The sequence below is a fragment of the Danio aesculapii genome, chromosome 3 (assembly GCF_903798145.1).
Source record: "Danio aesculapii chromosome 3, fDanAes4.1, whole genome shotgun sequence".
Classification (NCBI taxonomy): domain Eukaryota; kingdom Metazoa; phylum Chordata; class Actinopteri; order Cypriniformes; family Danionidae; genus Danio; species Danio aesculapii.
The window spans coordinates 20,916,203-20,940,711 of NC_079437.1; the positions used below are offsets into that span (position 1 = coordinate 20,916,203).

Genomic DNA, 24,509 nt, shown 5'->3' on the forward strand with positions numbered 1-24,509 from the left:
TTCCCCCCTCCCCCCGTTTTGCCTTACCTGTGTGTAAAAACAAAAAACAAAATTAACACCTAAAATTAGAAAATTGCATAATTTCACATGCTTCATTAGTTAACGTCAAAATTGAGTTGACCATCTAGTTTCCTAGTGCCTCAAAGGAAAATATTTCATTAAAATATATATCTTTCATAAAAATTATCTTTCATAGTGCGTGTCTAGGTTGCCGTTTCACTATACTAGTGTGAATGATTCATTTAGTCGTTTGCAGTTCTAATGCATCCTTTTTAAAATAGTATAGCTCATTTAATTTCAACTTTAGAAAATAAAATAATAGTTTTAATATATATGCGTTTTCGGATGAACTATTAAAGTTCAAAGTTGCTGTTTTTATTTCTAAGAGAGGCAGTTTAGCAACATTCATTTCCCATGTAGTTTAGTGTGATGACAATCTCACAAGACAAGGTGACATTTCAGCATTTCAGCTCTGTTGCTCTAGTGTGAGTCACCCCATTCCATTTTATATATCTTAGGGACCCAAGTCTTTTTTCGCAAATTCAGATTGTGTTTCTGTTCCCCAAATATTCACCAAATCCTTTAAGGCACGGTACAGCACGGCACATCAGCTTGTTAAATTTAATTAGGATGGGTTACACCTAAAGAGATTTGACAGTGCAGAATGATTTTTTTTTTCTTTTTTTCCGTATTTAGTTGTTTGTGCTGTCAGCGACTACCTGCATTCAATGTCACGTCATGGTCCGTTGTCATCCTTTTGAGAATCCTGAGAATAAACATTGTCTGACGTCACAGAAAATGAGTGTGAAGGCCTTTCTAAAGGAGTTTTGCACTCTATCTACTTGGCCTCCATATGAAACCATTTCTGTCCTTGTGTCTGGGTTTGTTTGTCTTTTTGCCTTTGATAAAAGTTTGACCTACATACTGTCAACCGTCATGCAGTGGTCCCTAACTGGTGGGTTATAAACCGTAATTGCATTGTACGTCTGTTTGGATGGAAATAAAAAATACCCAAAAGGCTTCAACGCTAAGGATTTTTTCCACTGGCCAATTGGGCCAGTGGTTGAGACTTGTACTTGCCCTGTCAAAAGTTTCACTGGCCCCCCCAAAAAAAGAAGTTAAAAGCAATTTCTTAGCCACATTTTGAATAATGTATCAAAAATACGGGTATAACAAATAGCTTAGTTACAATAAAGTGATGTACAGTGTCCACCAGAGGATTTGGGCATGCTGTGAGCATAGTAACATTGACAGGCCAGGAGAAGTTTATTTTTCCTTTTGGTTAGTCATTTTATTTTGTAACGAATAATCTTTTGCTTGTGCTTTCCTGGCCAGCCAACTCGGCAACATGCAGTACATTCATATGCTTCTGAAAGTGGGATGACTTTACAGTAGGTGCTTGAGCACCGGTTGCGGCTCACTGCCTCCGCATCGCCACAGAAACTGCTCGCTTTTTTGCTGATTTCCAGATTTCTCTCATTGAAAATATATAGTCCCTTATGACTAATGCATCTTGTACAGTATTTTTTTTTTCTCATTCATAAGAAACATCTTTCAAAATACACTCGTGCATCACAAAAACACTGTCACTTGTGACACAAGATATTTCTGTGACCAAAACATCACTGCTTTAATCATGGGTCTCAAACTCAATTCCTGGAGGGCCGCAGCTCTAAACAGTTTTGCTCCTATTCAAATCAAATACAGCTGATCCAAATAATCAAGGTGTTCAAGACCAGTAGAGACTAAGCAGGTGTGACTTTGAAGTGGATGGAGCTAAAACCTTCAGAGCTGTGGCCCTCCATGAGTTGAGTTTGAGACCACTGGCTTAAATAGATTTTTACTGATTAATTATTATTTAATACAAATAAAGTGTAGATAAACTATAACCAACAGGACATGCCGTATTCTGGGAAGTTTGTCTGCTTTGGAAATTTTTTTGTTTGCTTTTTCCAAATAGACAAAGTATCACTCCTTTTACATATAATGAGAAGAACAAGAAAATAACAATGGACAAATGTGTAAAGTAAAAAATAATTTTAAGTCACTGAAGTGTGCTCTGCTCTTTTCAGCGCCATCATTTTATTGAAAATTCGCCTCAATTTAATTGAAAATTCAAGTACAGCATGTGTTTTTAACAGAAACCCAAATGGGAGAGGTCTTAGCCTAATGTGTTCTGCATATTTTCTTTTTTTTATGGTTAAAATGTGCTTTTATTCACTCATTTTCAGTAAGTCCATGATGTAAATGGCTAAAATTAACATTTTGCTTCTTTGTGTCTTGTTTTACTCAGGCTGCCCCCTGGCACAGTGGTAGGAGGGTGGTGTGGAGCTGGCCTCAGCACCGGGAGAGGCCCCCTCGCCCGCCCCCTCCCAGCGCTGCATGGCTGCAATGGCGCCCGCTCTGACCGACGCACCGGCCGAAGCTCACCGCATACGCTTCAAACTGGCTCCGCCCTCCTCCACCCTCTCCCCAAGCGGCGTGGAGGGAAGCGGTACCACCAACCACATTCTTGTTTCCAGTAACGGCACCGTCAAGCGCAAAGCTTCAGAGGAGCGCCCCTCCCGTGGGGCTGGCCCCTGCAAGCCCCTTGTTACCTCATATCACTGTTCAGATGACAAATTGCAAGGTGTTTTACTGCAGACGCACAGCATCCTGCCAAGCCTCATACCACGCAAACACCAGGCTTTAGAGCTGTCCGAGGAGCAGCTTAAGAGCATCATGAGTGCCGGTGGAGGCGGACCCACTGTCCAAAACCCCACTGTCAATGGCGTGGCAAAGAAAGTGACTAAACCCTCTGACCGAGACAATGCAGTGACCTTAAATGGTGGCCAACATAACGTCAAGCAGGATTTGTCAAATCAGGCTCAAGTTGTCAACTTCACCAGGGGAATGAAAAGGAACGGGCCACATCGAGATGGTGTGGAGCAGGAACAGCCATCAACGGGTGAGTCCCAGAACTGTCCCAGCAACAGAGAACCTCCTGCAACTTCTCCAGCCTCTGTTTTATCTTTCACAGAAGACAAAGTCTCAGACTGTCAGCCACTGGTTAGTGAAGATACGTTGCTGCTCTTGCATGATATGCAGCAAGTCCCTTTAGATGGCTTCGGAACGGAACTAAGCGACCGTACCCAGCACAGCCAGAGCAGACAGGGAGAGATCGAGGCACGATTACGGAGACTACGCAAACGGCTTCAGGTAGTGCAGGCCAAGCAGGTGGAGCGACACGTGCAGCAACAGTTGGGTGGACTACTTGAGAGCACACTGGGTGCTCTGGATGCCAGACGGCCGAGGAATCGATATGGTGATAATGGCCTCACTCCTCAGGAGAGGGACGAACTGGGACGATTCCTGAAGGGTGGATCCATGCCAGCTGAATTGGAACGACTGTCCCTAAGTTGCACCACCAACCTGCGATCCGCCGAATGTGCATTTGATTCTGACGCCACAGAAAGCAGCTCAGGAGGAGACACTGATGTGGATGAAGATGAGTTGGCCCGGGTTGACATTGAGCAACGCCACATTCCTCTGTGAGTACCAACCTTGATTATTCGTCTGATTCAAATGTTTGAATGGAGTAATGGATGGTGTCTGATAAATGCTGATGCAGTCTGAGTGATGCTATTTCATGAAAGCATTGATTGTTCCACAGTTGATGAATTTTGATGATTGTAAATTATCAGTGAGTGGCGGTTCTTCATGTCTGCACATTTTAAAGGGTAGATTAGTTCTCTACCGTTCTTGATTATGAAGGTATAGGGTCATCTCTTGTCCATCATGGGTTTATCTCATATCCAAGGATATACACCCCACACACTTTCTAACATATCAAGCCTTACCAAGGGCTGTGCCTTGCGTAATGCACTCAAATGTCAAAGGATACTTCTTGAGAGGCAGTGAGTCAGTTTCTTAAATCCCTACACACACTTTCTCAGTCAGGTCTTGAGGCTGTTTTTGCCCATCCCAACCTCCAGGAAAGAACTCACTGGGCAAATGGAGGGCAAAGATAAGATGCTTTTTAACTTGTACATCTTTTGGTGATTGTTGTAGGTTTATTTGTCCTAGCTAGTAATCCTCTGCACGAGGTACATCTAGATTATTGATCAAAGCATTGGCATTAAGTTGTATAGCTACAAAATTCTCTTCGTCCTAAATTTGTATTACATTTTTGCACATTAATCATCAACCATCACTTTTGCTGTCTTGACAGCCCTTAGTCAGAAATGTTTTTTAGTTTTTTACTATGACTGCTCCATGAGGGGATAACCTACATTCAGTAAAGTCACATGACTATTGCACAAGGACAAATAGGCTTACTTGCAGATTATGCGACAAACATAGTGAGGTGTGTTGATGGTGTTTACCTTTTTTTATTAAAATTTGGACTTCCATATATCCATAGGTACATCTTTTAGTGTGGTTTTGGTTCTTTGTTGAGAATTGAGCAGATTATGTTGTGGTATTGAGCATCACATGATGGCTTGCTGTAACTGCATGCAAGGTCCTTTTGTTAGTAGGTAGTTGATGTTTCATGCTGATTAATCAACCATTAAAGCCAGTGTCTTGGATAACTGAGAGGTCACTTGAGCACAATCTAAAGCAAACCGATGGTACACAGTGAGTCATTTGTGTGTATTTTTTTCGTTTTGGATCATAGGTGGTAAACAGGGTTGACTTTCCGAGAAGTATCAGACAGATGTTTTCCATCCGATTTGTTATTGTTGTTAGGGCTGGGTGATTAATTGTTAAGTAATCGAAATTAACATTCAGAACCTATAATTGATCAAATTTTTCCAGGACGATTTTTTCAATTACTTTCCCTACGTGTCACGTGACCCTGCTAAGTTAAAGGCTATGGCTGATTCATTCTTCTGAGGCCCCTTTGCAGCCACATCTGATCTTTTGTCAAGTAGGACGATGGACTCATTCTTGACCCTTACTTTGCACTACATTGACGATGATTGGAAGCTGCTCCAGAGATGCCTTGAGATGGCAAATAAAACTTGTCAGTGAAGTATGAAGGCAAAAAACATTGAATAAATAAATAAAATAATCGTTCATCAATCGTAATTAGTTAAAATGTTCAACTAATCGAGATCTTGATTTTAGGCCAAATCACCCAGCCCTAATTGTTGCCCTAATACCGTTAAAATCAGTAGGTTTGAGATTTTAAGTTGTTGATGTTGCTGTTTGGTAGATTTGTTAATTTATTATTGCAGTGGTCCCTCATTATTATGCAGTTCACATTTCGTGGCCTCGCAGTTTCACAGATTTTTAGTGCAATTTCCTGATTGACTGTAGACCATTGTCAATCGATCTCCTCCGTGTCTCCTTACAGTACAGAATGCATTCAGCTTGCAAATTAACGTAATTTTTTGATCGCTAGCAGTGTGGGTTTCAGCAAGGATGCAATAAGGATTGTGGATATTTTCTTTCCACACTGGATATTTCTGCCACGCCACAGAGCGGCATCTGAATAACTTTATTTTAAATAACATGCAAATGTGCGTGTCCAATATGTGTTACTTCAAACTGTCATGTGCGCAGTGCATCTGATGTGCGAAGTCTTAAGGATGGAGTCTGCTTTAGCTTTGTGGAGCAGTGACTGCAGAAAAAAGAACATTACAATGGATGCCAACCTTATCCACACAAAAGCTAAAAAGGTTTATGAACCTTTTGCTGACAGCGATGTATGTTTGTACCTGACAGCAGGTTTTAATCTTTGGTTTCATTCTATAATACTTGACTTATTTTTTAAAGTTTGAACTTTGAGTGTGTTTAAACGAGAGAAAAGTGTGAAAATGTTAATGCCTGTCTGAGAAGTATGTAAAGTGTGTAGTGAGGTGTTTTACAGCCTTAAAACATCTATTATAATTGTAAATTATAAAGCTGACTACTTCACAGATTTCACCCATTGCTGTTGTTTTTAGAATGTAACTCCCGCGATTAACAAGAGACCACTGTATTCTTAAATATGATCTTGATGGGTTTTTTTTCTTAAGCTTTCCCCTAGAGTTCAGTCACAGCTAATAATTAACCCAGTTGGCCAGAGGTGGTCCGTATAAAGTGTTTGGATGCATTTCCCTCCTCTAATAAATCTGCAGTAAATAACAAAGTTTCCATGAAGACTAGCCTCAGTGCACGAGCACAACCTCATTTCTGAGTTTTGCTAGTGTGTACCATGAGCTAACATTTAGCTTTTATGCATATATCAACTGGCAGCATTCATTGTTTTTGTTCTGTAATCCTGTTAGCTAGAACCGGTTTCAATAAAAGGGAGTAATTGAACTGGTTGAACATAAGTTGTTTGTATCTGTCATGCAGGGTTCTGTTTTCAAGACTCTTAAAGACTTCTGACATTTACCCACCCAGACGTTGGAACTGCTGTGGACCACAGAAAGAGACATTATGAATACTGTTGTGTACTATATGACTTATGCCATAAGTCTTTTTGAAGGCATGTTAGGGGTGGGTGATTTGGCCTAAAATCAAAATCTCGATTAATTAAACATTTTAACTTGATTACAATTGATGAATGATTATTTTATTCTTTAGTTTATTATTATTATTATTATTATTATTATTATTATTATTATATCCTTAGTTTACTGACCAGTTTTGTATACAGGCATAGTTTTGTACAGTAAATATGCTCACATATAACAAGAGAGAGATTTTTGAATGAAGGGTGCATTACTTGATTTTAAAATAATTGAAGGAAACACACTATCTACTATCTATGATTATTTATTGAACATCAAACAAAATTGCCTAAAACCAACTGACACCTTTTTCTTATAAAAAAAAAGTAAAAACAAATACCTTGCACTTTTGGAAATAAAATTAATTATTTTCAATGTTTTCAAAAGTAGAAATTAAGCAGTATCTTTTCTAAATAAAATACATGTAAATAATAATAAACAGTGCATTTCTTGAATGTTCTTTTAAATTATTTTCATGTAAATAATAGTTTTATTGAAATAAAAAAATATGCCATCATATGGCGCAGCTTCCAATCATCAGAATTTAGATCGATTATAGGTTCTGAATGTCGATTATTTTTCGATTAATCGCCCAGCCCTACTCTAGTTCTTTCTTTATTTATAATTATTGAGACAGCACATGAAAGAAACATGTTATAGAGGTTTGAACCAAGCTGCTTTAACGTATGTAACTTTATTTTAAGTGATAATGAAGCAAATTCAGGTTTTTCATGTGGTACTCGTACTTTGTCTCCCAATGAGACGATAATGTAATGTGGCATGTATAGATAAAAATAAAAATCTACTGAAATATGAGAGAATTCAAGTCGCACTTCTCATCAGAGCACATAAACTCTTTATTCACATAATGCCCTTAAACCATTTGAAAAGCATTTTGTCTTTTACTATTATCAAAGTTTCCCCATCTGCGTGGTTTCTGGTTTTACCGGTCAACCTTCTAGGTCACATAGCAAGCTTGTCAAGTTTTTTTTTTTTTTGGTTCCCTCTCTAATTTATGTATATATTTTTCACTTTTATAATGTTTTTTTCCTTGTGTCTATCTTGTCTCAGTAATTCAAAAGGCCTTCTGTTACTCATGACATTTACATTCAGTCTTTACTAGATGAAGTGACGAAGAACAAGGCCATTGTGTATCGAGTTTGTGAGTTAGAGGGATGTCTCTTTAACCAGTCTAGATTAAAATTACTCTGCATTAATACACTAGAACCATTGGCCACAGGTTCTTTGTGAACAGTGAAATTGTTTGTATTTTTTATTCTTTAATAATGCTGCGTTATAGGCGTTTAATATACTTCAATAAAAATATATCATTCTGTCTTTGAACTTGCTGTTGAAAACTGTAAGCAAACATCTACACAAGGCGTAGTCTTCATTTACTTGCCCTTATGTAGTTTCAAACCTATATAAATATTTTTATTCTGTGAAACAAAAGGGTCTAAAAAACAACTCTCACTTTATTCAGAATATCTTTTTTGTGTGTTCTGCAGATGCCATGAGTGTGGTTATGAATCATGATTATTATCACAAATCAGTGATTTATGATTTTGGGTAAACTGAAGTAGGGCTGCACAATATATTGTTTCAGCATTGATATCGCAATGTGTGCATCCACTATAGTGACATCGCAGTATGAGTGATGTTGAGTTGGGATTATAATTAACTAAAAGTCACAGTTCAGTACACATGATTTGTTGATTTTGTTTCATTGTGAATTTCAACCATAATCTATTAGTGTGAATTTTTTTTTTCTCAAATGTGTTTTCTAAGGCCCTTGGCTGTGAGATTTAAACCATTTAAGAACAAGAAATTAAAGTTTGTTACTTTAACAAAGATTAATTGTTTAGCTATTTATCAAAAGAAGCATATACAGTGTTATTTTATATGTGATAATGGATTTTTCTTTACCTCAATATTGTAATATTCCACCAAAACCCATAAAGCACTGTTTATTTTGTTTTTATCTGTGCTTTAATTTTTTATTTAGTTATATTTTTGGATATTTTATCTAGGGGTGTCAAAATTAATTGTTTCTTCCATTAATCTTGTGTTGTAAAGAAAAACATTTAATTATGTATGGAAAACATCGTCAATGTACCGTGATGCACCGAGATATTAGATTGAAATGAATGGATGGCATGGTAATCGTGACCAAACTGTGAGACCAGTGTAGGTTCACACCCCTAATTTTATCCCTACAGAATCATCCCAATTAATGTAAAATTGTGAATTCTTCCCAAACATTTAACACTTAAGTCCTATTGTGAGATTATATTCATATCACTATATATATCGCAGAAATAGAAAATACTGCAATGTCAGTTTTTTTCCAATAACGTTCAGCCCTAAACTGGTGTCATAAATTAAAACCGGCAAATCTCTATTGGAGTTTATTGTCCTTCTCTTCTGCGTTTTTCAATTTCTCTTGTGATTTCTCCATTTTCTTTTCTTTTGACCATTTGATATCTTCATTTACACTCTTAAATTCCTATGGATGCCATTTTGTAATATCCAAATGGCATTTTGACCAAATGGCAACACAGAGGTAAGCCAGCTTGGACTGGATTTACTAAACACTGCTTATTGACCATTCACAGAGGATCCGTCTACGTGCATATATAAGGGCAATCTACTGAAGAATCTGCTTGATATATGCAGCTTTTAAACCGTTCCATATCTGTGTATCTGTGACAGCGCTACTTGAAGAGCATGAAGTGATGACCAATTGTAGTCAATCACACACAGATCTGTTGAGCATTCAACAGCACTCAAGTGTTAGCAGGAATTGGGTGATTGTAATAATGATCATACATAATAATGGTATCACTGTCTGTACTTTTATCAACACTACTCTGTACTGCGGAACTCAAGCCCGGTCTGAGATCAGCATGCCCATTAAACCAACCAGACAACATATATTCTGTTTTTGTAGCATCTGTCACTTGAATCAATCAATTATAATAAGCAATAAATTCAGCATTAAAGAAGCAGTTTTTTGGATCTGCTTCCGTGGCACTTTCTATGTTTATCTCACTTGTTCTTTCCTCTTTCTCAACCTTCTCTGTGAAAGCTTTTGCTGCTTTTTCTGTATTCTTCTGCTGTCTCTTTTCTTTTTACCCCACCTCCATCTGCTCTCTCCTACCCGCACATTAAAATCAGACTAATGCTGCTTGAAATATAAGGTCTGCCGGGAAAATATTCCGACTCTATATCCCCTCCACAGTCATGTGGCTGCACCTGTTCTCTGTCCACATTGTGTTGCCCATTTGTGCTTGCACACACATTAATACATCTGTTTGTACATTTAGAGCCGATAGACCTTCTAGGTTTCATCAAAACATATTAATTCATCATACTGGCATCATAAAAACTGAAGACACCGAGAAGTTAGTTAAAAATGCTTAATTGGTAACTTATGATGTCAATTTCCACAAATTACCATGATCTATCATCATTTATGATAACAATCAAATTAACATTAAGCTAATAATGCAAGATTTCAGTGTCACATTTTCATCTGAATGACCAAAGAATTTTTTTTTGTCACTACTTCGCTAATTAATCTGAACTAATTTCATAATCGATAATTATGAGTAGTTTCAGCCCTAAATTTAAATGCAATTACTACTATAGTACAGTGTCTCCAAAGCAATAATCAATGATCATAAAATGAAATCTCATAAATCAATATGATTTGCTCATGAGCCTTAACACTCCGCATGTTAATGATATCCAGGCTTAACAGTCTATTTATACAGTGTATAGATTTAAAGGGCACCTACACAAATGTGTACCTTTTGAAAAGATACTTACCCCAGTGACAGCTCGCGTACCTTTATTTCTGATAGTGTATTTGTCAGCGGTTTGGACAGAACTGTGTGTAGGTGTAGTGTGTCCACAGTCATATTGAGGTGATGTAAACACAGTAAGTCTCTTTTTTTGAAATTTCCTTTGGTTAAAATAGGATCCAAATCCCTCCCATTTTGAGGCCCACGTGACGTAGGAGTGCGGTTTCCCCACCCACTGAATTGATTGACTGCCGCTATTAACATGTCTCCATAGTAATGCGTTTAATCATATCAACAAGACAGGATATGCACAAAGCAACTGGGATTAAAAGATCTGTTCAGCTGTCTGTGATCATCAGTCATCATCAAATGTGATCAAGAATGAGTTTTACAAGTTTATAACGTTTTTAAAACAGTGCATGTTTGTAAGTAATTACAGCGATTTTTATTTTTTTTTATTTATTTATTTTTTTTTTTTTTAACCGTCTTTACTTTATCACCACTACACCACCGTGTGTCAGTACTATTATGAAAAAAGACAATAAAGATGTTAAATCAGGTTTATGTTCAACATAATAGATATCCATACAGCAGTGTACATTAACGTGTATCCTTTCACATTTGCCATGCAAAACAGTGCAAACTTAAACGTGTGTGTGTGTGTCTGTGTGGGCGTGAACTTTGTAGCAACATTGTGAGTAACTCATCGTTGCAACTCCACAACAAATACGTCAAATAATAATCATTGGGAAAGTTCTTACTGCAGTATTTCTCAAAACGTTACAGGAGATCTGCTTCCTTCATTTCTGTCGCTGTGTTAATCTGACGCAGCCGAGGTGGAGATTGGGGCACACAGTGACCGGCACGTGGGAACGGTGGGCAAGGAGCGCTAGCATTAAAGGCACTGGCCACAAAAACGGTTACATTGTGTTCAGAGCAGAAAATTCCAATATTCTGTAAGGTATAATAAATAACCTGAAGGGTGTTTTGAGCTAAAACTTTACAGACACATTCTGGATACACTAAAGACTTGCATTTAAACCTTGAAAAGGGGGTAAAAAAGGTACACTTTAAAGCATTATCAACAATTAATCAACCCTTGATTCATCATTAATCACTAAAGGGGGCCAAAATTTTGGGCTAATCTATCCGGTCATTACAACATCAGAAACACTGATACAAGCAAGATAAATCCTCTTAATATCACAGCAGTTTTTTGTTTTTTTCTAGTATCCAATTTTATATCTGTTTGATTCTTTTCCAGCATCAACGCGTTTTCACCCGCAGAAGTGCTGTTTTTCCACTGGATATTTTCTTTTTCTGCCCATTCTATGTAGACCCTAGAGATGGTTGTGTGAAAATCCCGGTAGATCAGCCATTTCTGAAATACTCCAGATCAGCCTTTCTGGCAACAAGCCTTACAAACAGTCATACAGCATTTAAAATAATCCTAAATCTTTTTTCCTCATTCATATTCTCAATTTGGCCTTAGACTGTTTGTCTTGACCACCTCTATATGCCTAAATGTGTTAGATTGCTGCCATACAATGGAGTATTAAAACAGTGACTTTTAATTTTCAGTAAGGCAGCCCAATTGCTTTTGGTGAACTTTAATGCCATTACAAAAAGATCTGGTTTCTTTAAAAATCAATGATTTTTCACTGCCTGATTTATATAGGGATGTCCAAAAGCAAAATTTAATTAGAGGCATTCCCATATTTAACTCTTCTTTAAAAAGCCCAGAATGATAAAGTGCTCTGAAAAACTGTGTCAGCTTTGCACACGAGTTAGCAGTTCTGTCTGTTTTTACATTGTCATGCTTTTCCCATGTGGGAAGTAGGGTGGAATCTGTTCTATATTTTATGCAAATAAAATGAATTTTGATAAATAAAATTATTTTTAAGTCACATTATTGTATGTGCTGTGGAGAAAAGGTGCGTTTCAATCCAGCTACTGCAAGTATATTTATGTTAAAGATAATATGTGCAATATATATTATTATAAAATTAATAATGTTTTGTTTGGGAACATTGATACAGCCATAATCTTCTTATGATACAAACACAGATTAAACTGCTCTGGTCATGTGAATGTTTGCACTAACCATACTGCACATTTTTTTTTTATTTAACAATAACTTACAACAATAGCTCCCTATTTCTGCTGCCCAGTGTGACAGATATTGTTCAGCTCGAAACTGGATCAAAAATTCATCAAAAAGCTGTGTGTAAAATTGAAACTTTGGACACTCAACCTTTAGCAGTTGGTCAGTTAACATTTTTTTTCTTGTGTTCCTGCTTTCAGCTGTTTCTACCATTTGCTGATGGTAAAAAAGAAATAACTGAAGGTACCTTTAATTAGTATTTCGCACTTTTAAAAACGATATTTTTGTTTATTGAATTAAGGTATTTTTCAGGGTCGTAATATTTATTCTTCTCTTTTTTTATATATATATATTCTTATGTAAAAGGTTCACATTTATGCAACCGATAGTTAATTGGTCATTTTTTTTCCATACTTACCATTGCTGACTTGTTCTCAGTTTGATCTAGCCGTTCATACGTTCCACTCAACAAAATGGGTAAAAGTATTCATAATTTGTGCTGATTATTGTATCGGATTTGTATCTGTTCGTACTGAAGGGTACAATATCGGTATCGTATCAGAAGTTAAAACGCTGTATCGGGACATCCCTAGATTTAAATAGGATATAAATGATAAATTATGATTGTACCACGCCATGTCTTTAAAATATGTACATTTATTTTTCACTGAGTTTCAGCGCCCGCTTGCTGACAGCGCTTGCATTTAAGCGGTCTTCTATCTCGTTTTATGCTTGAACAACTAAATAAATGCTTAAGTCTGTTTAGCCGGATATAGTTTAATTAAATTGCATTATTGATACTAAACGCTTGCTGTCAGGGATGCACAATATATTGTTTCAGCATCGATATCGCAATGTGTCCGTCCGCAATAGTCACGTTGCAGGATCTGCAATATCTAGTTAGGATTTTCCATAGTTGAAAACATGCTTGATTTGTGGATTCACTGCAAAATTTTACTGAAGTTAACCAAGATGTTTATCATTTACATTTGTATTTAAGGTCTTTGTGCATATCAAGTCAGTTTAAAACATTCAGCCAAGAAATTATTATACATTTAACTTTTGTTATTTTGCCTGCTAGACCCCCAGAGAACCATAAAATTCTGTGCATTTCATTTGCATCTTTGCGCCACTGTTTTTGTCAATGCTAGTGATTTGGTTTTATTTTAGTTCATGCAACTACAAAATCATCACAATCAATCTAAAATGTAGTTATTTCCAAACAAAGCAGTTCATTTCACATGGTGAAAGTGTACTCAATATTGCAATATGTATCACAGAAAAAAAAAATACCGCAATGTCAGCTTTTTCCAATATCGTGCAGCCCTACTTGCTGTGCATATATCCTATTGACTGATTAAATATTCTTGATATTTTTGCTCTATTTCAAGGAAGAGAAAGACAGCATTTATTTTTTTAGACTGAATCTATTCTACTCCATTGTAATATGTTCTTCCATGGTTTCTAAAAATCCCAATTTAACACATTTCCCCATCATAGTGCAGATTATCACCTAACATTTTGAGTTTGTGCGTAGTGTCCCACATCAGTGAGTACAGGAATTGAGAGCTCTTATATTGTGGCACTGTGGTTTCCGGTACACACACACACACAGACAGACAGTACAAGAACAACAAACTGTCAGACAGCAAAACAGATAATGCTTCTGGCTAGGCATGTTGTGCACTCCAAAAGTGCAGGGCAAATGTGTGGTGTTTGTCCACATGCGTTCAATATAGCCACTAACATAAATGGAAACCAGATATTATGAGCATCCCAACAAGTCTAAAGTGATTGTAAGACTGTGTGTTGTCTTTGTAGTAGCCTGTAGCCAGCAGTAGAGAATAACTGACTGGTTTTTAAAGGGCAGACCCAGCTGTGCGCTGTACCCACTGCTCTCAGGGGTGTCACTATGATGCAGCTCTGTTCAGCTAACATTGTCCTTTGTCTACATGAGTAACGTGAACATTTTTATGAAATGAAGTCTGTGTATGAACACGTTCTATAATGTACTAATTCACCGCAAAATATAATTGTCATCTGCATCCTCATGTTGTTCTAGGGCGGCACAATATATTGAAAAATTATAGTTCTTTTGATAATAATATAGTGGTGTTGCATGTATTATAAAAGTTGTTTATCCCAATTTGACCAATCAGATGAGCTCTTACTATCTTTATTCATGCCTCCCCAGTATGTGCTGTTATGCTATTGGCTAGACATGGTCCAAAGGTGAACCTAGAGCAGAGAGCTGAATATAAATACTAGAGACAAGTAAGGAAAATGACAACACCAAATACAAATCAGAGGTTTGTAGTCATTTATAGTGTTTTAAAATCTAAATGTTTGCACTGACTTGTTTAATTAGATCAGAGGAATATATATGACCTGTTTTAGTATGATCATTCCATAAATTGTTTTTAAATGAACTATAATAGGATTTCTCAAGGACAAATTTAAATTGCTAGAGATATTATTATTGCAGTACTCAACAAAAATATAGCATTTTCTCCCAGTATCTTGCAGCCCTCTTTCAAGCGGTGCTTTTCTTTTTATTTTGATGGAGCACATGTAGATTTTAAGCTTGAAAAAGGATGCTAATGCTTTATGAAGGTGGTCTATCTGACCCGGTTTGAAGCCATTATCATTCCGTTTTAGCAACGGTCAAAAATATTTGTGGCTTAGAAGTCGTTATGCATTTAATAGCTTCTCCAGTGGCTTAATTGCTGTGACAGGGTTTTTAGGTCACTGGGAACCAGATCACTCCAATTTGTGCTACAATGCTTATTAAAGTATACATTGGGAGACAATTGACTTGATTTTATTTATATTTCTTTTATTAAGTCATTGCCTACATAAAAAAAAGATTGCACAGTTTAGTATATAATTAATATATATAAGTTTAATATATATACTGCATTGTTTCAACACACACAAACTCTAGTGTTGCAATTTCTAAAGAGAAATAAATAAATGTGTGTGTTTCTCTACACTGAACTCTGGTATTCTCTGGCATTATCAAAATTATACACTTCTTGAACCCTTTTTTTCCATTTATTTATTTATTATTCAGAGATGCATTCATATTTGAACACATGTGCAAAATTTAGATTCGACACTTGCAGCGCTCATGTTTATTCAACAAAGTCAAATCCTTTTGGAAAATCTATTTGTAGTGATTAGTTTTGATATTATGACGGGCTGCCACAAATAATTAAATGTATGAGAAAACCTACTTACTAAAATTGTGCTCTGTGCCCAATTGAATGACTTAAACCTTATGCACTACATTTCCAGATTTTTATGAACTTCTTCTAGGGCTGGGCTATAAAATATGTACCGATATTTATTGACCGAACCCCATCGTCAATATCGATTTGTTAAAAAAAAGATTCGTATGAAGGCTATAGTTTTATTAAATGTGGCTGCTGAGCGCACGTCTTTCGAAGGAATGCCAACAACTTAGGGTGTAAGTTTGGCATTTCCAATAAGGCACGTGACTAGCATGACGTGCATACTGGGAGCGACGTTGCAGACGCGGACAATTCAGTATCTGTTCAGTCATAATCATGACCGGTTATTATATACTGACGTCATTTATCTCATATGCGCTATGTCACCGTAGCTTACTATGGCGAGAGCGCCAGCGCATAGAGGCAATCGCAGCCCTTTCAGTTGAGCGCATGACCAATCAAAGGAGTGTACGAAAGAACTTGCTAGACAGGACTCAGAAAGCGAGCGGGATATTTATATTTGGTTATTTGCTATAAATGCTCGTGCTGTTTAAAGGCAGAGTTTATATATCTGACTGTTTGTTTTAAAGGACAAAATTGTATTACAAATAATATTTAAATATATGTATACATTTTAATCCAAGAATTACTGTGCCGTGAAGAAAATATAAAACTGTGTATGGAAGTGATGCACAGAAATGTCGAATTGAACCGAATCGATGGCATGATAATCGTAACCGAACCGTGAGATCAGTGTAGGTTCACACCTCTATATTTTTATATGTACGCAAATGACCAGAGTGCCCTTAAAAACTTAATTTGTGTTATTAACTGGGAATGACATCAGGCTGTTTAAAAAGTTTAAACATCATCTTCCTAGTTTCTGCTGGTTTTTATCATCCGTCTCACTGAGTTGCATGCATGTTGATCTATCCTTCGCCCCCTGCTAGCTTCCATCCCAAAGCTAATTGCAAAAGATTTAATTTGCTTTTACCCACTGCTCAAGCACTGGTTTTCTTCGCTTGAGTATGCATCTTAACCATTAGTGTAGGAACGGCAAATCAGCTCTCAAATGAATATTTAAGAGCATCCTTTTAAACATCAGTGCTGCTTTGAATCTGCCAGCAGCTTTTTCCATCCACCCTGTTGCCCTTTGGACAGCGGGATACAGCAACCCACCATCTCTTGTGTCTTATTGGTGATGGCAGAGTATCTCCGTGGAAACCATGTAAAAGTGTTTGTGTGTGTGTGCGCACGCTTTTCATTGTCAGATGTCTACCATGCTCTGGCTGTCTGGTGCTCATCCTGAGCTCATGTCCACGACCTTTCAAAGCGGCTGTTTTTATCACAGGTAGAAGTGTGGTAGTACTAACCTGCTCTTAGTATGAAAGGCTTCTGCACTGTAAAAATTGATGCTAGGTAGTTCGTGGGGAGGAACTGTGGTTATTTTGAGCCTGTGCTGTCTTTTCAACCGTTTCTAAAGACCCCATGAAATTGCTTGACAATTTTCCTAGTTTGCACTTGACACATTTTCTTTGGTCACATATATATATATATATATATATATATATATATATATATATATATATATATATATATATATATATATATATATATATATATATTAGGGCTAAAATGATTTCTTGAGTAGTTTAAGTTACTCAAATCTAAAATATCCGTAGAGGCAATTTTTATTTTATTGAGGCCATTATTAGTGACGCACAACCCGCTCTGGGTTACAGGTGATGTAAACACAAAAGATGCTGCAGAAGGAATACGGCACAGGGGCGAGGAGAAAATTTAAACCAAAGAGAAAAACATATTTTCCCCATGTTTGGCAATTCTAACTAATGCATTTTTCACACATACAGTCTTCACTGTAGGTTACCATTATAGCCACTATATCTGAAATTATAGTTGTGCTGCAAGTGGCAATAACAGTTTGCTTGTGGCCAAAATTAACATTCATTAATGCAAATACGTTATAATATCACCATATATGCATAATTAAAATGCAGTATGTTCTACAGTTACTACATGTCAAGGGGAAAAGTAATAAAAATGACAGTATCCTATTCCTGAACTATTGCAGATATGATTTTCCCCTTCATAAAATCATTTGATATAGTTGAAGGACAGAGAGGAGAGATGCTTGCATATCAGCGGGGATTCAAATGACAGGTAAGGTGAAAAAACAAGGTGATATGGACAACACTTGTTCATATAACTGATCTCGCTGATCATCGCTAATCTCATCCTGGACAGAATTTTTTTAGGATCTGCAGAATTTCTCTATAATCTGAATTTTGTCTTTGTGCTGCTTTTATTCTCTCTCTCTCTCTCTCTCTCTCTCTCTCTCTCTCTCTCTCTCTCTCTCTCTCTCTCTCTCTCTCTCTCTCTCTCTCTCTCTCTCTCTCTCTCTCTCTCTGCATACATACATGTATACATACATACATACATACATACTTGCATACATACATACATACAGTTGTCAGAATTATTAGCCCCAATTTTATTTTTAAATTTTTTTTTTTATATTTCCCAAATGATGTTTAACAGAGCAAGGAAATTTTCACAGTATGTCTGATAATATTTTTTCTTTAGGAGAAAGTCTTGTGTGTTGTATTTCGGCTAGATAGTTTTGAAACCGTTTTTAAGGTCAAAATTATTAGCCTTTTTAAAAAAATTATTTAAGCTATATATTTTTGCCATAGTCTGCAGAACAAACTATCGTTATACAATAACTTGCCTAATTACCCCAACCTGCCTAGTTAAGCCTTTAAATGTCACTAAGCTGTATAGAAGTGTCTTGAAAAATATCTAGTCAAATATTATTTACTGTCATCATGGCAAAGATAAAATATATCAGCTATTAGAAATGAGTTATTATAATTATTATGCGTAGAAATGTGTTCAATAAATCTTTTCTCCGTTAAACAGAAATTGGGGAAAAAAATAAGCAGAGGGCTAATATTTCAGGGGGTTTAATAATTCTGATTTCAACTGTATTTCAGCATCGATATTGCAATGTGTGAATCTACAGTAGCATTGCAGGACCTTCTATGTCTAGTTCAGATTATAATAACCAGGCAAAACGGTTCAGAACATGTGACAATTGTGACATCATCGCAAAGTTTTTATGATAATAGTGAACGATTTTCATTTACATGAAACGTAATTTCACGAAATTGTCAAGTTTGTGACTTTAATCAAGATTAGTAGTATTGAATTATTTATACAATGAGGACTATACAGTATTATTTTATATTGGATTATTGAATACTTTTTCTATCTCAACAAGGGCTGAACGATATTGGAAAAATCTGATATTGTGATATTTTGATTTTCTGCAATAAGAGTCTAACAGTATTCTGGTACAGAAATTGAATAGTCAATGCAAAAAAAAGTGCTTTTCTTCCTGTCTCGTTTGTAGTCCAAACATCAAAAGAATTCTTAGATCAAGTAAAAATATTATTTAGTTTTCACTGTCAGATGAAATAAGTCAAAGAAGTTTTTCCTTCTTAAAACAAGCAAAATGATCTGCTAGTAGGGTAAGTGAAGTAAGTCTTGTGTTCGCTTTGAAATGTAGATATTGGGACTATACAGTGTCCTGTGTACAGTAATTAAGTACAATCCTGACTCCTGGTCAACTATAATTCAGACACAACATTGCACGTCTTTGTGATATGACTATTGCCAATGCACACATTATGATATTGATGCTGAAACTAAACATTTGTTCAACACTGTTAAACTCCACACACCATAAAGTGCTGTTTATTTAATATGTATGTTTCCTCTGTTGTATTTGTCTATTCTTGTCACTTATTTGTAATCCCCTTCAAAATAATCCTCATCCAACTTTCAAATAGTTATTCAAGTCATCTTGTGAAATGATATTTATATTCCAATATATATAGCAGAAAAACATATCACAATATCGGTTTTTCCAATATCGTTCTATGTAATCTTAAGACGTTTTTATTACTATTTTAAATGTCTGTTGTGGCCTAAACCCCACCACAATCCAATTTTGGTTTTATGAGGTCTTGAATCATTTCCTTTTATTTTTTTCCTGATAAGGTTGAGTTCTACCTACAGCAGAGATTTCTTTCCTCTTTCTCTCTGTAAGGCTCACTATCATCTGTACCTGGCAGCGCCCGCAGAGCCTGGCCCATAATGAAAAGACTCCTCTGTGAAGGGTGTGTGTGTGTGAGCTCCTGTGTGTGTGTGGCACAGTGACTGAATTAAACCGTTCAACGTGTCTCATCTTTCGTAGGCCTGTTTTTGTTTTGTGATGAAATATGCAAGCCATCATATCTGTGGTCGCATACCCTTTTCCCGAAGGTTTGTCTGGATTTTTCTGCTAGTGTGGGTCACGTTTAATGAATGTGTTGTCGCACACGTTTGGCTCTTTATTAGTATGACTCATCACTGTCGTGACATCATTGAACACCATCATCAAATCCCTTCTCTTCCCCATTGGAATGAGGTTTTAGTGCACATTATTTGACAGTAAATAGATTATTGCTAAAGCTGTCCTTATGGATCTTTTGCTTATTTCCGGGTGGTCAAATTAACAGTGGAAGAACCTTCTAGAAGCAACGCCACAAATAATGGTTCTCATTTACTGCTTTTAGGGCTCATATTTGTATGGAGCCTCTCACAAACAAGTAAGCCGTTTATAGATGTGGCAGTACATCAACAAGCAGCTTTTTACAATTTGGGCTTGCTTTTTTTTGTGTCAGAGCCATAAACAACTGGAGTTTCTGTTAATGTGTCAGGCAGCTGTAGGACAGATACAAACCACGAGTAGCTTTGTGGATCAGTATTTTTTTAATTTATTTTTTACATTAGATTAAAAACTAACCACAGAGAATAAATTGATGGCTTTGAATTACATTTTTACCTAGGCTGTTAATTGGCAGTTGAATGGCCATTAGCTTTCTAACTGCTGCCTGGAGTATTTGGCATTATTTTGATTAAAAAATGTACACTTTTGTCCTGGAGAGTAGAATTACCTGTTGTTACATTTAATTTTTTATGATAACAAGCACATTACATAAAACAAGTGCCTGTTTCTTAATCTCAGTTTAGCACATTGTAATTGTCATTTGTTGTAAATGCAGTCACAGAAAAACTTAATATTTTTTTCACTAGGGAAAAGCTATACTTCCCTTTTATTGCTTTTTTTTAAGTCTTGCTGAATCCGTAAATATTCAATTCGTGTTTATTTATATACCGCTTTTACAATGTAGATTGTGTCAGCTTAACATGGACGTTCTAGTACATTGAAACTGTCAGTCCACTAAAGACAAATGTGCAAATAACTTACCTGACCTTTGTCTATTTCTAAATGTACCCGCAAACACAAATGACCTTGATTTAGTAACCAGCAGTATGAATGCTATCTTCACTAACACACTAAATACTGTGACACCCATCAAATTAATAAAAGGCTCGAGAGAATGAAACTACACCATGGTATAACAATCATACTCCCATTCTAAAAACAGCTACTCACACCCTTGAACGTAAGTGGAAAAAACAAAATTAGATGTCTTTAGAATTGCGGACATAGTATGTCCAGCTAAAGGAAGGCTCTAAAATCTGCCAGGGCTATCTCTGAATATCTCTGAATACCAATATCTTGTTGAATCCATACTGTTAAAATGTAATGCTTCTTTAATGAATAGCCTATATGTTTTGTAGCTCTTAAACTAAAAGGGTGCCTTCACCCACAGATCTGTAGATCGATTGTTTTGTTCCAAAACAGATTAAAATTGTGACAGTTTTCCTCTTGATCTTGGTGCGGTTCATTTTCACATGGCTTTAAATTTGAATGGTGACACGCACCGTTATGGTCACCAAATATGAATTAAAGTTAAGACTTTCTCATACATAGCTGTTGACTAGAATTATGCACTATTGACTTTGCATTATTAAGCGAAATAACAGATAAACCAAGACTGCAGTTCAATAGCTGTTTCCATCCACCTATTTTTATGTGGATTTTGGATATGCGCATAAAAAACAGTTGATGGATGATGCGTATACGTTTAAAAAAATGTCATCAAAAAACGCCTGCACATAACTCAGTAGGATAAACTTTTTATTAGATAAGAAAAGATGCGCATAAACTAAAATGGAAACCCCTTTACCGAACAAATTCCAGTAAGATAGCATTAAAGATTCAACAAATTTTGTTCATTTTTAATTTCACTAACGTTAATATGACTTTGTTTAATATGACTTTTATATATTTAATATATCCAAATGTCAATATTGAACATTTTAATTTACAAGTAATTGTAAACTTTTCAGTTTAAGTTTTTAGCGTTTCTTTGCGTAGTGTTTATTTGTATAGTGCTAGTTTAGTCTAGTATACTTGCCATCCTCTGTAATTGCTTTTGTTCTACAGAATATTAATTAATTTAATGTATTTATTTTTGGATGGGGGTCTATGCTCATGAAATGGACTGTTTTTCAACTCTGTGTCTGTGCTGTATTAAAATTTCTGATTTAAGTTACTGATATCTCATGTCAGAAGGTTGTGCTCATGTTAGATTTAAAGTTGACTTGTAATCCTAAACCCGTTTAAAGCACTTAATCCTAAACCTGTGGACAGACTTCAGTCCCAGGATGAGTTCTGTGTGTGTGTGTGTTTGATCAAGAAGCTGCACTTATGCGCTGCAGATAATCTTATTGTTTTTCAACGTTGTCTGGGGACCACAATGCAAATTCCTGAGTTGCTGAGCTATGCTGGTGAGGAAAAAAAAAAAACAGAGTCTCTGCTCTCTTCCAGTGTTGGCTTTTGATCGCTACGCTGGCTCTGTTACTGCTCCGTGCTTGCTGGATGATTGGACACGGCTCCACCAGGAACTACTTTCAAGAGGAGATCCTCTTGCTGAGTCTGAAACACTGCATTAACATCAGATCCTTTTGCTAAAACGTGTCCTTTTGGAAGCTGTACAGATTTTATTTTTTTAGTCTTCAGTGCGAAACCAAATTTCAGTTTTGCAACACATTGACAAATATGAGCATGTTTTTTTTTGTTCTTGCTAACTGCTAAACAAGTAAACACACACTCTTCACATTCAACTCCTTTTCTTCCACACTAAATTTTTTTCTTTGTCCCACCGCAAGCATGAGAAGGCTGGCTGGACTCGCATTGGCCAGCATTCACTGAGATTTTGGAAACTCGCAGGCACATGTGGTTGTGTTTTGCTGGCTGCTCAAGTAACTTGAAGTAATGGAGTTTGTTTTTCAATCTAATGAAATGTGCTTGTCTGTACCAGATCTTAATAGTTTCCAGCGTTTTAAAGTCAATTGTTTTATCATCCCTTTGTTAAATACATATTTATTTGGGAAATATGATTTGTAACTGTATTTTTTATTATTATTGATATTTAACAAGACCATATATGATGCAGAATTTAAAACAAATTGCAGACATTTTTTTTTTTTTTACTTTCCACTACCCCCTCAAAATAAATAAATTAAAAACAAACATATCAGCTGAAAAAGAGAAATAAATCAAATTTATAATTAAGCTAGGTTGTGACTAAATTAGAAAATAATGCCCCATTTAGAAATTTTGCCTCAAGTGTGGTATTATATAGTATAGTCACCTTTATCTGGCTTCTTTTTACCCTTCTGGTAGGCGTGGTGTACGACAAAGTTGGTCGACGTCATTCTTGCTTTGTTCACATATAGCATGAGAAACACTTCTTACTAAACAAATGCTGTACATAAATGTTAATTACTAGCCTTTCTATGAACAGGATTCGATTATAGCTGCAGATCAATGGTAATGTGAATCAGCCAAATGTTTATGGACACACAAACATGTATGAACACATACGGAGCCTTTTACAGAGCTGAAATGTTTCCAATTCCAAAAAAAAAAAAAATACCCCAAAACAAACATTCAAGTGTTATTTGGGTTCATAAATGATACAAAACATATACAGTCAGTACAAACCTCTCATCTTTATTCTTCAGCAGCACATGTAATGGTTTACACCTAAATATTTGCACGCGTTAGTGACGTTTTTCTGTAAACCAGTTGTGCGTCTTGCTCCACCTTTTGGTTGTTGTGCTAGGTACCCTTTGGAAAGGGTACCCAAAAGTGATATGGTACAGTTAACTTTTTGGTATCCTTTGACAATGGAAACAAACCTAAAAGAGTGCCGAACTGTGCCATACCAATCAGTGGAAAAGGGGCCCCAAGAGTAAAAAAATAAACTGTTTAAATAGATGAAAAGATCCCCCTATGAAGTCAATGTTCTCAATTTTCAGTAGTTTACTATAGTAATACACTAGTGTATTAGAGCTGAACAGATTAGGGTAAACCTTTGATATAATCTAAAAAAGGCTTTTTTTCCTGGCCTTGTACAAAGATTTTCAATTCACTTCGTTTATTTCTACCGCGCTTTTGCAATGTAGATTGTGTCAAAGCAGCTTAACATAGAAGTTCTAGTAGATTGAAACTGGACTGACACCGTTTCAATTTCAGAGTTAAAGTTTAATTCAGTTCAGTTCAGTGTGGTTTAATTTTCACCGCTAAAAGTCCAAACACTGAAGAGCAAATACATCCAGATTTGAGAGATCCTGCAAGTAAGCACCTTCTCTTTAACTGTATGTTCTTTAAGCTTTGTTTTCTCACTGTGAGAATAGAAACTTCAAATGTGGCATATAATGAAAATCAACCATCGTCATTTCCTGTTTCTCATGTAAGTCCTATGAGCGTAAAATCCCAGTGAAATGAACAAAACATATTTGATCTGAGTAGCATGTCCAAACTGGTTTTCATAAAACAATAGATAATTAAGGGTACCTGGATGTTGCATCACTTCCTTAGATTTTGAAGTATGCAAAATAT

General features: G+C 36.1%; 1 protein-coding gene across 2 annotated transcripts in view; it reads left to right on the forward strand.

The window, feature by feature from the left end:
- Positions 1 to 24,509, forward strand: part of kansl1b (KAT8 regulatory NSL complex subunit 1b) — a 103,098-nt gene that overhangs the window by 19,163 nt on the left and 59,426 nt on the right. For both annotated transcript variants that reach the window (XM_056453352.1, XM_056453351.1), the window contains exon 2: positions 2,294 to 3,530. In XM_056453352.1, coding sequence (XP_056309327.1) covers positions 2,383 to 3,530 — 1,148 coding nt within the window. In that variant the 5' untranslated portion in view covers positions 2,294 to 2,382. The remainder of the gene's footprint in view (positions 1 to 2,293; positions 3,531 to 24,509) is intronic.